This window comes from Mauremys mutica, chromosome 18 (genome assembly GCF_020497125.1).
Source record: "Mauremys mutica isolate MM-2020 ecotype Southern chromosome 18, ASM2049712v1, whole genome shotgun sequence".
NCBI classification, from domain to species: Eukaryota; Metazoa; Chordata; order Testudines; family Geoemydidae; genus Mauremys; species Mauremys mutica.
Window position 1 is genome coordinate 22940382 of NC_059089.1, and position 13371 is coordinate 22953752.

At 54.0% G+C, this 13371-nt stretch overlaps 1 protein-coding gene across 1 annotated transcript in view; it reads left to right on the forward strand.

Annotated features, from left to right (window-relative positions):
- NOTCH1 (notch receptor 1) overlaps positions 1-13371 on the forward strand; it is an 81201-nt gene that overhangs the window by 46566 nt on the left and 21264 nt on the right. Inside the window, exons 5-12 of the mRNA XM_044992582.1 lie at positions 3655-3777; positions 4178-4411; positions 4921-5076; positions 5278-5463; positions 6371-6484; positions 8157-8270; positions 11322-11555; positions 11987-12097. Coding sequence (XP_044848517.1) covers positions 3655-3777; positions 4178-4411; positions 4921-5076; positions 5278-5463; positions 6371-6484; positions 8157-8270; positions 11322-11555; positions 11987-12097 — 1272 coding nt within the window. The remainder of the gene's footprint in view (positions 1-3654; positions 3778-4177; positions 4412-4920; positions 5077-5277; positions 5464-6370; positions 6485-8156; positions 8271-11321; positions 11556-11986; positions 12098-13371) is intronic.

Sequence of the window (13371 nt, forward strand, 5' to 3'; positions counted from 1 at the left end):
AGGCGTCGACTGCAGGGAGTCGGGAGCACCCGCCAGAAGATAGCAGTGAACTGGTGGCTGCTTGGAAGGATGGCCATTTTAGCGCCATACCAGTTATTGTGACGGAGAAAGCAGTCCTCCAAGTGAGGGGAGAGGAGAGGGCTTGTGGCGCCCCACAGGCCCTCTCAGAACTGGGAAGAAAGTCTAGCTCTGGCTAGCCAGCTTCCTGCAAGAAACCAGCCTGCCTTGTGCGGCAGTGAAATGCGTCATCTCAGAGAGCGAATCTCCACTGCACGGGGGATGAGTGAGGAAAGCATTAGCTCTTTGACATCCAGCTGTGACTGGAGGGAACTGCTTCCTAGGGATTTGAGTGAACCCTTTATTGGTTTGCCTCCCATGAAGTCCAATGGACAAATATTAACATGCAAAATAACCTTGGAGCTATTGAATGCTCTGGTAACTTCTCTATTTGAGGCTGATCCTGCCAGGTGCCAAGCTCCATTGAGAGCCTTCAGCACCTCGCAAGGATCAGGCCAGCCAAGGCATGTGTCTTGTGAAGCAAACACTGTATCAGATGATTCTGGCCGAGGCATAAAAAATTGAGGGCCATTTCTCAAGATAAGATACTTATTGATGTGCTGGTTTGTAGCTCAGCACATTTTAAAACAATACCCTCTTTTAATGTAAAAAGAGTCTGTCTGTTCAGAGTCTTTTACAGCCCAGCTAATCTAATCTGTGTTATCATGCCTTTGCTTTAGTACCTAACCCTGAATTTAAAGTAATTGCAGCACTAATTACTCATTCGGATGGTTCAAAAACGTTACAAGTTATTGCCACTCATGCTCAGATCTGCAGCTTAAAAGCTAGGAATGAATCAACATTATCTGCTTTGGACTTCTACCAGCAATCATAAATAACTGGTATTGCTTTTCATTCAATACGGGGCTGATGTTTGTGGGAGGAAAACAAGGCAGTCATTTTGAGAGAGGCTCAGGATGTGGCTGGGACGCAGGTACTCGTGAGTTCTAATCCTGCCTCTGACCTGCCTTGGGCAACTCACTTGAAGTCTCTGTGTCTGGTTGTTTATCTGTAAAATGGGAACAATGTTACTAAATCTACTTCTCTGGTGTTGGGTGGAATGTGAGGGGCCTGATTTTCTACAGGTGCTGGGAGCACCCACAGCTCCAGCTGGCATCAATGGGAGCTGCAGGCACTCAGCACCATGGAAAATCAGGCCCTTTAAAAGTGCTGAAGGCATGTCCTGGGGTCAAGGATCCTGCAAAGTGGAAGGGTCCCAGAGATCAGGGCCTGAGCCTGGAAGTCTACATTGCAATTAAACAGCCCCGCAGCGAGCCCAGGTCAGCTGGCACTGGCCAGCCATGGGCGTCTAACCGCAGTGTAGCCATACTGTAAGTAGTGGAAATAAAACCAAAGCCTTGGGTCCTGTAGACCTGGATCGTCTTTGTTACACAATATTATCCAGAATACTTCGTTGACAGACGAAACATTTGGATGAGCTGGAGAGGCAAGGATCACATGAGGGGATGCTACAGGGCTGTGTTCGCCTGGGGTTGTGTTGTGTATACTTCTCATTAATGCTCCAGGGTCCCCGTCCTGTGATTTTTGCAAGCATCACCGCCTGGCTGTATCCACTCTTGCAGCCGTCTGAGTGGGAGGGGTTTCAGGGTATGTCTGAAGTGCAGTCCCGGGGGCAGCGGGGGGTCATGGCGGCTCATGTGCTTGTACCCCAGCTAGCTGTAAAGTAGCGAAGGATTCTGGAGCAGTGACGCTGCAGCAGCACAAGCTTCAGCATGCCTGGGCTATACATGCCTGCCCAGAACCCTGGGGAATTGCTTGCACAGCTAGCTTGTGTTGCTCCCGTAGGTGAGCGATCCACATTAAAGCTAGCTCGGCTACAGCGTCTACATGAGCTGCAGTTACTCCGTGATGGCAGTGTAGACACACCCTCCTGGTCTCTGCAGAGCAGCCATCTGGACACACAGTTAATTGCAGTCGTTTCTATAGTTAGTTGTGTCTGGTTTCAACTAGTGGCTGACTAGGTGAGCACAGAACTTGGTGAGCGGAGACCTGATTACACCTGCAGTGCTAGCCTAGGTCTACGGCATGTTCTTTTCGGCAGGCTGGCCGAGCTGCTGCAGAGGAGCCAGTCTGTGGTGCAGTGTTTACAGTAAATACATCACTTAACCCTGTAACAAGGCCAAGCGACAGTTTAAAATGTTAACAAGCAGGGGAGGGGGCCCTGCTTGGCAGATCTGCTGATAAGATCCTGGCCTCTTTGTGTTTGTTCCGCCCACCTTGGGGAGCTGGGAAAGGTCAAAAGCTGTTCAGCTGCCCTGTGTGTCATGCTATGGGATGAAGATAATTAAAAAAAGCCCCAGGCTGACCGTGCAAAGGAGAGTGCTGGGATTTCGGTAGCATTGGCAGCCTTGATTCACGTTGCAAGAGTCTTCGTGGTGAAGAATTTTCCCTGGGAGGAAATACTGGCTGTTAGCCTCATTAAATGGGCTATTAAAATGCAGTGATTCAGAGCCCAATTCTGCAGCCCCTTCCGTGAGTGATCCTCGGTCACATGGGCGTGCCATGAAGTCAGCAGGCTGCACTCGTGAGTGAGGGGCGTGCAAAGCGAGGCCCCCACCTATTCCCTGTGAAGGATCAAGGTCCTTATTTTCAGAGGTGCCATCGATCTGCCACTTCTGCTGAAGCCAGCGGGAGCGGCAATGCGAGTGCTCGGCACCTCTGAAAAACAGGCCCTGTCCTGGGAAAATCCTCATCCTAGGCAACCAGTGGGAGGAACCTGGCTGCTGCCTCCAAGATTCCTGCAGTTCCAGAGCGAGATTTCTTCATTCGAATGAACCTGCAGCTCATAAATAAGTCTGCAGAGGGGAATGGAGGTGAAACTGGGCGGCTTTCTTCAAAGCCAAGGGTGAAGAGCTGCCACAAACAGTCGGCGTGCGTTAATTAGTAACCTGCCACAGGTTGGACTTGCTGTGCGGCTCAGAATGAAAAGACTTCTTGTTAGTTATTGCACAAGTCCAAGGGAGGAGACTAATCACTAACCAGCCGTGATGAGGCTTTCCAGCTAACATCTGTGTCCTGGTAGCAGTGACATACAGCTTAGCGCTGCACTAGGGAGCAGGCAGAGTCCCACCTGACATATCCATGCTACAAAGGCTGCAATAAACAAGGCCCAGGTGGTTACTGACGCCTGACTGAAAATCAGGAATGGAAGAGAAAACGTTGGCCTGATTCTTGTCTCACACCATTAAATTAGTTTTAGGCAATAAAGGCTGCAGGATTGGACCCAGAGTGTCGCCGAAAGCTGTGTATCCTAGAGCTGAAGCATGCAGCAGTTTGTTGCAGTATGGTCCCAGGGGAACGGGGAGTCAGAGAGGGAGGAGGGCATTTTGTTCAGCTGGGAGCAGAGGCAGAGCTCAACCCAAACCCTGCAGCCAGACACCCCCAGTCTTTGGCACAGTTCACATTGGATGGAGGTGGCTGGTACCTATCTCAGCACCTGCATCCTGCTGTGGATAGCCAAGCCTATTCCTGGGGCGTGGGAGATCAAGCTCCTGTTAGCTCTGTGGCGCTCCGGAGGCTGGGACAGGTTGTTTTCCTCCAGAGCAGAGAGTAGATCTAGGTGTTTCCTTTCCCCAGGTTTTGCTGGTCAGAACTGTGAGGACAACATTGATGACTGTCCTGGGAACAACTGCAAGAATGGAGGCACCTGTGTGGATGGAGTTAACACCTACAACTGCCAGTGCCTTCCTGAGTGGACAGGTAAAGCTGGGGCTGTGGGGAGAGCATGGGGGACTGGGTGTGTGAGCTTAAGGAGCAGGGACTGCAGAAGACAGATCATGCTGCAAATGAAGCAAATAGCAGAAGATCCATTGACTGAATTGGGGCAGATGTTGCTGCCAGTCCACAGCTTGCTGCGTGCCATAATGGACATTGGTCTGGTCCATTAGGGCTGATCCTTTGCACTATCCAGTCCAGTATCCTGCCTCTAGCAATGCTTCTGAAGATAAAAAATCCCTGCATTGTACCTAGCTTACTGTGCAGGGCTGTCCATGTGGCGGGGGAGGCAGGAGATTCCTTCCTGACCACTGTGGAGAGACCAGCTCATGCCCTGGAGCATGAGAGTTGGGTTCACTCACTATGATATTCCTCCCCATTGCAGGCCAGTATTGCACTGAAGATGTTGATGAGTGCCAGCTCATGCCGAATGCCTGCCAGAATGGAGGAACGTGCCACAACAACCACGGCGGCTACAACTGCGTATGTGTCAACGGCTGGACCGGCGAGGACTGCAGTGAGAACATTGATGACTGTGCTATGGCTGCCTGCTTCCAGGGTGCTACCTGCCATGACCGGGTGGCCTCTTTCTACTGCGAGTGCCCACATGGCCGCACAGGTGGGTGATTGCAGGTTTAGTGTGATACATGGGGATGGAGGGAAGTGTGTGCAGCCAGATTAAAGTCCAGTGGCACATTCAGGGGACTCTATCCCGCCCTGGCAGCGGAGTTGGCTTGATCTAATAGCTCTCTGTTCCTCTGGTGTAACAGCACTGGCGTCAGTGGAGTTACACCAAGGGGAATTTAGCCCTTTTCCTTCACCCAGAATAAAGAGTGGATCAGTCATTGGACTGGGAGTCTGGAGACCTGGGTTCTTTTCCATTGTCCTGCTCTGATCATGGGCAGGCTACTTCCCCTCTCTGTGCTTCTGTTTCTGCCACCTGTCGTCTCTCTGGTCTGGGAGCAGTTTGGGGCAGGGACTGCCTCAGTCGCTGTGTTTGTACAGCACCCGGCACAATGGGGTCTGCTCTCGGCTGGGCAGTCTAGGCACTCCCCTCAGACAGAGGTCGGAGACTTGCCTCCACAGCTCTACCCTGACAGGTGTGTGTGCGTGTGCTTTGCTCGATAGGTTTGCTGTGCCACCTGAATGACGCCTGCATCAGTAACCCCTGCAACGAAGGCTCTAACTGCGACACCAACCCTGTCAACGGCAAAGCCATCTGCACCTGCCCCTCGGGTTACACGGGCCCAGCCTGTAACCAAGACATAGACGAGTGCTCTCTAGGTAAACGCAGGGGCTGCCAGCTTTGGGGGTCCTTTCTGGGGAAATGGCGGGGGATCAGGCCCAAGCTGAGGTTTGGTTTAAAAATACATAAACGGGGCGGGGAGGTTGTGTAATGCCCCGTGACCCTCTTGCATCCAGACGTCGGGGCCGTTAGTAGAGACTGTCTAGATGGGTTTTATCAACGGCACTTGTCATTTTTAGGAGCCAATCCTTGTGAGCATGCTGGGAAATGCATCAACACCCAAGGGTCCTTCCAGTGCCAGTGTCTCCAGGGGTATTCGGGTCCCCGCTGTGAGATAGACGTCAATGAATGCCTCTCGAATCCGTGCCAGAACGACGCCACCTGCCTGGATCAGATTGGTGAATTCCAGTGTATCTGCATGCCAGGTGGGTAGAAGGGCTGTCACTTTTCCCTCTCCTAGACCTCAATCCTGACCCTGGGCCCTGGGGGGAGCATGGTTTACTTTGAGAGGACACCATGGGCATGCAGATCCGATAGCAGGATTGTGGCCACCCCTTAGCAATGAGCGATTACTTTACACGGAAGTGTGATTATTTGTAACCTTACCATGAGTGTTTTTGAAACCTTCTAGGAACAGTGACAAGGGAGGTTCCTCCAGCAGGGGAAATCCTGCTGGGGGGCATTTGAAAACCCTCCAGCTGGAAGTCCCATAACTAAACCTGAGAGCCCACAGGCCCCTGATGTCTGCAAACTGAGCCCAGTGATATCAATGGGCTTGAGTCAGAGTTCTGATTTGCAGGGAAGGTCTGTGCTGGTGGAGGTGGGAGGCTGATTTTTGTCAGGGAATGAAGCTTAGAAGAAAAATCCGCTGCAGGGATTTGTTTTTCTTTCATTAAACTTCCTTGACGATACTGCGGCAATAGGAATATTGGGGATGGGTGGGGAGAAAGAAATCAACGAGGGCGTTGGGTGCGCAGAGAATGCAGGATCGGGCCCTTTTTATACACTGCCTCTTACAAACATAGGCTTTACCTGACTGGCCCAGGCTGGGGTCTGTATCCTGTCTCTGACAGTGGCCAGCCCCAGCTGCTTCAGGGGAAGGTGCAAGTACCCCATGGTGGAGATTTATGGAACACGTTGCCCATAGAGAAGGCTTCCTGATGACCCCCATCAGCCACAGGTTGGCTTTTGCTCTGGAGCCTTGCAGGCCATGTTCCCCAAACACGGCGGCCTACATCCATGCCTCGCGCCCCTCGGTGCAGGCCTGCAATGCTCAGCATGGGGGTCTTTTGCTGCAAACTCTGAGAGGCACTTTGGATCTCTGACTCGCAGGTTACGAGGGCGTTTACTGTGAAATCAACACGGACGAGTGTGCCAGCAGCCCCTGCCTGCACAACGGGAACTGCATCGATAAGATCAACGAGTTCCACTGCGAGTGCCCCACAGGTACGGGGCGATCGATAGCATTGCCTTCAGCATAAGCCTTTGTAGTGGAAACAAAGTTGGAATTAATCCACCACCCAGAGGCAACGCTGGGCCGATGGATTTCAACCCAGCAGAGTGGGGCAGATCCCTGGAGCTCAGGGAAATAACGCTCCTTTCGTTTGAAGCCTCCTAACTTTGGCAGCCTGGATATGAGTCTGGAAACTTTAATGTGAGCACCAGGCGCATTCCGGGAAGGGAGGAAGGAGCGCCAGTGGGATTTCTCCCTTAGACCCAGTAAGTGTGTGGGGAGAGCTGTCCGGGATCCTTTCTCCCACCCAAGAATCCCCAACGGCCTATGCTGGAGAGATTCTGGCAGATGATTTCAGCGAGCCCTGCAAGGCAGCAAGCTCTGTAAACCGGTGACTGGTGTATGTGTCCCACTGCCCCCTGTTGGCTGGAATAAGAGCTGCCTTACTGTGTGTCATAAGCCCTGTATTGTGAAGATTCTCCTTTAGCTCTAGAGATGGGCGCACATGCCTCAAAGCGCAACAGTGTGCAGTGCAGTGAGTGTCACAAAGGCCTGAGTCGCCATAGAAGAACTGGTGTAAATCAGCATCTCTCCATTGCAATTTGTGGCGCACAACTGATTTATCCCAGAGCAGCACCTGGCCCTTTTCTGGTGTGAGACCCAATCGGCCAGGTGAAAGAAGAGGCACGGAGGTTCCCTTCATGGCAGCCCCAGCCCTTTCCTCCTGTGGAGCCGAATCCTGAATGGAGCTGAGTGCCCACAAATCCCAGGGACTTGAGTGGGAGCTCAGCTCTTCTCAGGATGGGAGCCGTGTGGGTGGGAAGATGCATTCAACGGGAGAGCCCTTCCCGCCGAGCAAGCGGGGCCTTCCCAGCCCGCGGGAGAGAGCAGCGAGGATTTTAAAAGCCCAACTTTGCACTTGAAAAGGCCCCAGTGTGGGGAGGAGGCGCGGCTGGGCAGAGGGGCCATGCTGGCGGGTTTGAATAGGGTGTCAAAGTCAGGGGGTAGAGCGGAGAATGGGGAGACGGTTAATCTGTGAAAGGAGGTTTGGAAGTTCAGAGCCTTCGCTCCTCTAGAGATGTAAATAAGATGTGCTCAATGCTGGGTCACAGCCCCCCATCCAGCCATCACCATGGAAACCCCAGCCCGGCCTGGAAAATGTCCTCTCCTGCAGGGGAGAGCGGGTTCCTCCGGCCGCATGTGGGGCTGGGAAATACTCGGGTTGTAAAGAATCGAGCTGGGGCGGTGGAGGGGGCAAACCACGGGTGGAATCTGCAGGTCTGTTTGCCATGGACGAGCCCAAGGGCTGCTTGCCTTCTGCCCTGCCCCCCTTGCTGGTGTTAGGAGCCATTGTCCCAAACTTGCTGGGAGTAAGCGCCCTTGTTAAGGGGTGAGGGTAGAGAGGCAGTGGGTGGGGAACAAGTTAATCCAGGTTGTGTCTGGGCTGTCGGGGCGAAACCAGGGGCTCTTCATTCCTCTGCTTTAGCCGCCACCTCCTGCCCAGTGCAGACCTATCAACGCCCGCAGCCCCGTTAGTCTCATTCTCTCAGAAGCCGCTAGGTTCCGAGCCGGCCCCTGAAATGCTCCCAAGGAGCCGGTGCTCGTCCCAGCGCTGGCCTTGCCGGGGCAGTGAAAAACGAGCTTTCTCTCTGTGTTCTCTTCCAGGCTTTAACGGGCACCTGTGTCAATACGACATCGACGAGTGCGCCAGCACGCCGTGCAAGAACGGGGCTAAGTGCATAGACGGCCCCAACACCTACACCTGCGAGTGCACAGAAGGTGGGGAGACCTTTAGCTGACCAGTCGGAATGGGGTGCGGGAGTGTCGTCTGGCAGCTAGAACGGAGAGGCTGGGAACTGGGACTCCTAGGCCCAATTGCTGCCTCTGCCAGGGATTCGCTGAGAGATCCTGGATAAATCACCCTTTGCCTCAGTTTCTGCCTCTGTAAAATGGGGAGAATATTTAATGCTGAAGCATTAATCAGGGCTCGATCCTGCTCCCGGTGAGGAGTTATGTGCCTGAAAGCCATGGCAGCAGGATCAAGGTCTGGAAGCTTGTCAAGGGCTTTGAGCTGCTTGGGCAAAAGGTGCTATAGAAGGACAGCATCTAGAAATTCCTGGAGTCAACCATCAGAGGGGTAGCCGTGTTAGTCTGGTTCTGTAGAAGCAGCAAAGAATCCTGTGGCACCTTATAGACTAACAGACGTTTTGCAGCATGAGCTTTCGTGGGTGAATACCCACTTCTTCGGATGCAAGTTCTTGGTGAATACCCACTTCTTCGGATGCAAGTTCTTGCATCCGAAGAAGTGGGTATTCACCCACGAAAGCTCATGCTGCAAAACGTCTGTTAGTCTATAAGGTGCCACAGGATTCTTTGCTGCTTCTGGAGTCAACCGATATTGGAACTGATTTAGTGCCGTGTTTAGACTGTAGGATCTTCGGGGAAGGGACTATCTCTCGCTGCATGTCCGTGCAGCACCTGGCACAACGGAGCCCTGCTCTCGGTCAGTGCAGGGACTGTCTCGCTGTGCGTCCGTGCAGCACCTGGCACAACGGGGCCCTGCTCTCGGTCAGTGCAGGGACTGTCTCGCTGTGCGTCCGTGCAGCACCTGGCACAACGGGGCCCTGCTCTCGGTCAGTGCAGGGACTGTCTCTCGCTGTGCGTCCGTGCAGCGCCCGGCACAACGGAGCCCTGCTCTCGGTCAGTGCAGGGACTGTCTCGCTGTGCGTCCGTGCAGCACCTGGCAGAACAGGGCCCTGCTCTCGGTCAGTGCAGGGACTGTCTCGCTGTGCGTCCGTGCAGCACCTGGCAGAACAGGGCCCTGCTCTCGGTCAGTGCAGGGACTGTCTCTCGCTGTGCGTCTGTCAGGGTCTGTAGGAACTGCCATTATACCAGTAACGAACCCTACTTATAATCCCACCTGCCTGGGACTTGTTGTTTGGGGCCCTGTCCTCTTCCCCTGTCGCTCCTCCCCACCTCCAAGGCCAGCGCTAGCAAGACAGAGAAGGATGGAAATAAAGCCGCCTCTATCGTCCAAACAAGGTGCAAGGCTCTGTGGGCTCGATGAGTGAAACCTAAGGAATGACTGGCCCAAACGATGACATGAGCCCCAGTGGCAAACAGTGGCTCTTTTGTGGAGCAGCTCCCGCCAGAAATCTTCCAGCTGAATGGCCTCTAATTAGTGTATTGCTAATGCCAAGCCCCGATGAAAAGCTGCTATGTGGGTTTCACGGAGGATAGTCAAAGCTGTACTTTGTCCTCCATGCCCCCGCCCGCCACTTCTGGGAGCGGAGTAGGGCCGGATAATGGCGAGAGCGTTATTATCTCCGGGTGCGCGCGCCCCTTCCCCCCTCGGATTCCATGACAAACGCACGGAGAGGCCGGCAGGCGAGTGAGGGACCGGCTCCTGCGCGGAGCCAGCTTAATGATGATCATTGTGTATCCCCGGGACAAAGCCCAGCTCTCCTGGCTCTGAAAGGCCCTTTCGTTTGAGTGCGGGGGAGACGCTTTTGTTCTGTGCGCTCTGGCCACGTTCTCAAGCAAAGCCCCATTGACTCCTCGGGGCCTGTGCTCTCGCGGCGCTGGGGGAGCTTGGCTGGGGAGGGCGGTTATTAATTAGGGGGAGGGGGTAGCAGTTGCAAGGTTGATAGAGAGAGGCTGGCTCTCCATGCAGCTTGGCATCTTGCGGCCCAGTTCCCCAAGAGAGGCTTCCACTCCCACGGGAAGCTAAGGGAGTGTGAAGCATGGGATTGGGCACCTGGGTCCTTATGCTAGAAGAGGCCAAGGAACCGCTCTCCAGTGGAAAGGAGAAAGGAACGATTGCCTAGTGGTTACAGCATTAGCCTGGGAGTCAAGAGACCCAAGTTCAATTCCCTGCTCTGCCACAGACTCCCAGCATGACTACTCTGTGCCTCAGTTTCCCTTCTGCACAATGGGAATAATAGCACAGCCCTGCCGCCTAGAGAGGCTACATGCAGTGATGTTTGTGAGGTGTGCAGATACTGCAGTGACAGGGGCTCGACAAAATAGAAATGCTGGGATCAGACAAGTGCCTAGGTAGATAAAAACGCTGTGATTACATTAAAGAGCAACTCAAGTCCACTGCCCAGTTAACCCAGAGGCTGGATACAATGGTGCCACCTCCCCCATCTAGCTATTTGCAAACCCATTCCAACTTAAGGTGGCTGTCTCCGATGCATGTTGTGAATCTCTGCAGCCTGCAATTCACCCAGTCTCCCTTCAGCCTGGCACTGTTTCCAGGTTCTTTAGACTGGACAAACGTTCCCTACAGAGCTGCTGGCGTGACAGATCAGGCAGGGTTGGGACTGTGGCTCTCCAATGAAGCCAGCGACTGTAGGCACACACAAGCCAGACCGGCTGGCTCCGTGGCATGGTGGCAGTGCCTGAGCTGATCGCTGTGGGGAATACCTTGGTCCCAGCCCATTTGACCCCGGGAGTAGGGGAGAAAGGGATGAGCCAGGGTGTAGGCTGACTCTGCTGTGGTATTTCCAGAGGCTATGGCAGTGGGCACTGGACAGCGCGCTATCTAGGCGTGTTTGGGTAGAAATGGAAGGGCTGTGAGGTGGTCTGTGGATGGCTGAAGGAAAAATGGGTAACCCTAAGGACTTAGACTCCCTCTCTGTTCCCTCCCCTAGCTGCTTGGGCAGGGGAGCCGTGGGCAGGGTCTGCTCTGACGGGATTCTGAGCATTGCAGCTCTCGTTAGGGGGTGGCGAGTGCTTTGCGCCTCTCAGGACCAGGCCCTGCATTAGGAGGAGCAAGCGCATGACACAAGGCTCCCGCTTTGACTGTTGGCTTCTTCCCCGTGCCAGGATTTGCTGGTGCTCACTGCGAAATCGACAAAAACGAGTGCGACCCTGACCCGTGCCACTACGGGACCTGCAGGGACGGCGTCGCTGCCTTCACCTGTCTCTGCCAGCCTGGCTACACGGGCCACCTCTGTGAATTCAACATCAACGAGTGCCAGAGCCAGCCGTGCAAAAATGGAGGGACCTGCCAGGACAGGGACAACGCCTACAACTGCCTGTGCCTCAAAGGCACCACAGGTAAGGAGGAGTCACCCATCTGGGGCTCTGTCTTAGCAGTGAACAGGGCAGCGCGGGCTCTGGCAGGACTCCAGCTAGCTGTCCGTGAGGGGTGCGGGTGGGTGATCAGTCGAGGTGAGTGTGAACAGTTGGGTCATGGAAACAAAACCAGGAGATGTGGAGCTAATTAAAGCTCTTGCTTTGTCTCCCAGTGCCTGGCTGATTATGGAAAAGGCCTGTGGGTTTCCTATGGAGAGGACAAGTTCTCCCAGCTTGACTGTCTATTTCAGAACCACCTCCACACCTGGGGGTCTGGAAAAAATTTTCAAAGGAGGGGGGTGGGGAAGAGTGTCTCAGTTCCCCACCCCCACTGTCAGTCTCTTCTGACTATATTTTGTCTTGTCAGTGAGGCCTGAGGCCTGTAAACATCTCGTTACATTTTCCTCTTTAAGGGCCTAATTGTGAAATCAACCTGGACGACTGTGCTAGCAACCCGTGTGACTATGGCAAGTGCCTAGACAAGATCAATGGCTATGAATGTACCTGCAAGCCAGGATACACAGGTGAGAGCTGCTGCTGGCCGCTGGAGAAAGGGCCGGGGGCAGGATGGAGTGGGGAGCTCACTGGGATCGTAGGGCTGGATTTTCCCACCCAGTTTGAATCAAGCCCTCTGATTTGCAAGCTCAGGTGGGTATTTAGATGTCTGAATGCTCTAAATCCCACCCACAAACTTTGGATGCAGGGCCAGAGGCTAGTGGCTGGGGTTCTGGGGCCTGCAGAGTCCTTCCCTGACTCTGAGGCTGGGTGCAAAGAGGAGGTAATGGCAGGAGAGCTTATGAAATGATGGATTATTCTTTCTATTATGGTAGGACCTAGAGCCCTAATCAGGGATTAAGGCCCCATTGCGCTAGGTGCTGTACCCCCATATAATAAAAAAGTCCCTGCCCCAGAGAGCTGCCATCTCTACATTGGGCGGGAGATGAGTGCACAGTGGAAGATGCATTTATTTAGAGAATTTACAGTGATTTAACCTCACTGCGCAGAGCGAGGCAGCTGCCCTGCTGCTGTGTGTTCTTCACACAGAGGGATGTGGGCCACGATTTTGGAAGTGGCTGGAGATCCTGGATGCCTCCGTTCCTAGGGCCCCAACTCGAGACTCCTCAAAAGGGCCAGTTTTTTCCAAGGGCGGGTGTTCGGCGCTTTCTTCTAGAGCGGGCCCCATCAGCTGGTCTCCAGTTGGGCCCCAAAGTCTCTGATCATCTTGGAACTTGTAGCCTTCACTGCCAGTCTCCATCAGCCTGTTTCAGAGGGCTCCATGCTTGGCCCAGCCCAGGTTCTAGCTGCATCTGGAGCTTGCCCTGGACACTAGCGTAGACCCTGTCCCTGGCTCCTCGCCCCAGCGTCTGCTGGTCTATGAAACGAGCTATTCACTCTCCCTAAGGGAGGCTGGTGCTCCTGCCGGCCCAGGTGACTTAGCTGAGTCCAGGAATAGAGAGAGCGGAAAGCTGTTGATTAGGCTCCCGCACCGTCAAATCCCATGGGTATCGGGTTGCTGCCTCGTCTAACTGGTTTGTTTGATCGCTGCTGGAAAATGTGTACGTCCTTTGATACGCGCAGACCCCGGCTGGCTCCCTGCTCACCCGCAGCGGGGGCGGTAGCCTTGCAGAGCCTCTCTGCCCTATGCCTGCTGCCAGGGGCTTTGAATAGGGCCTTTCTTTGCCAGGCTGCCAGCAGGTAGGGTTACAGGCTGAGATTGCTCCCCTTCATTGTTTCCTCCTGCAGCCAAAGTAATGTCAGGGATGGCTTCGCTCCCCACAACTGTATTGAATTTAGAAGA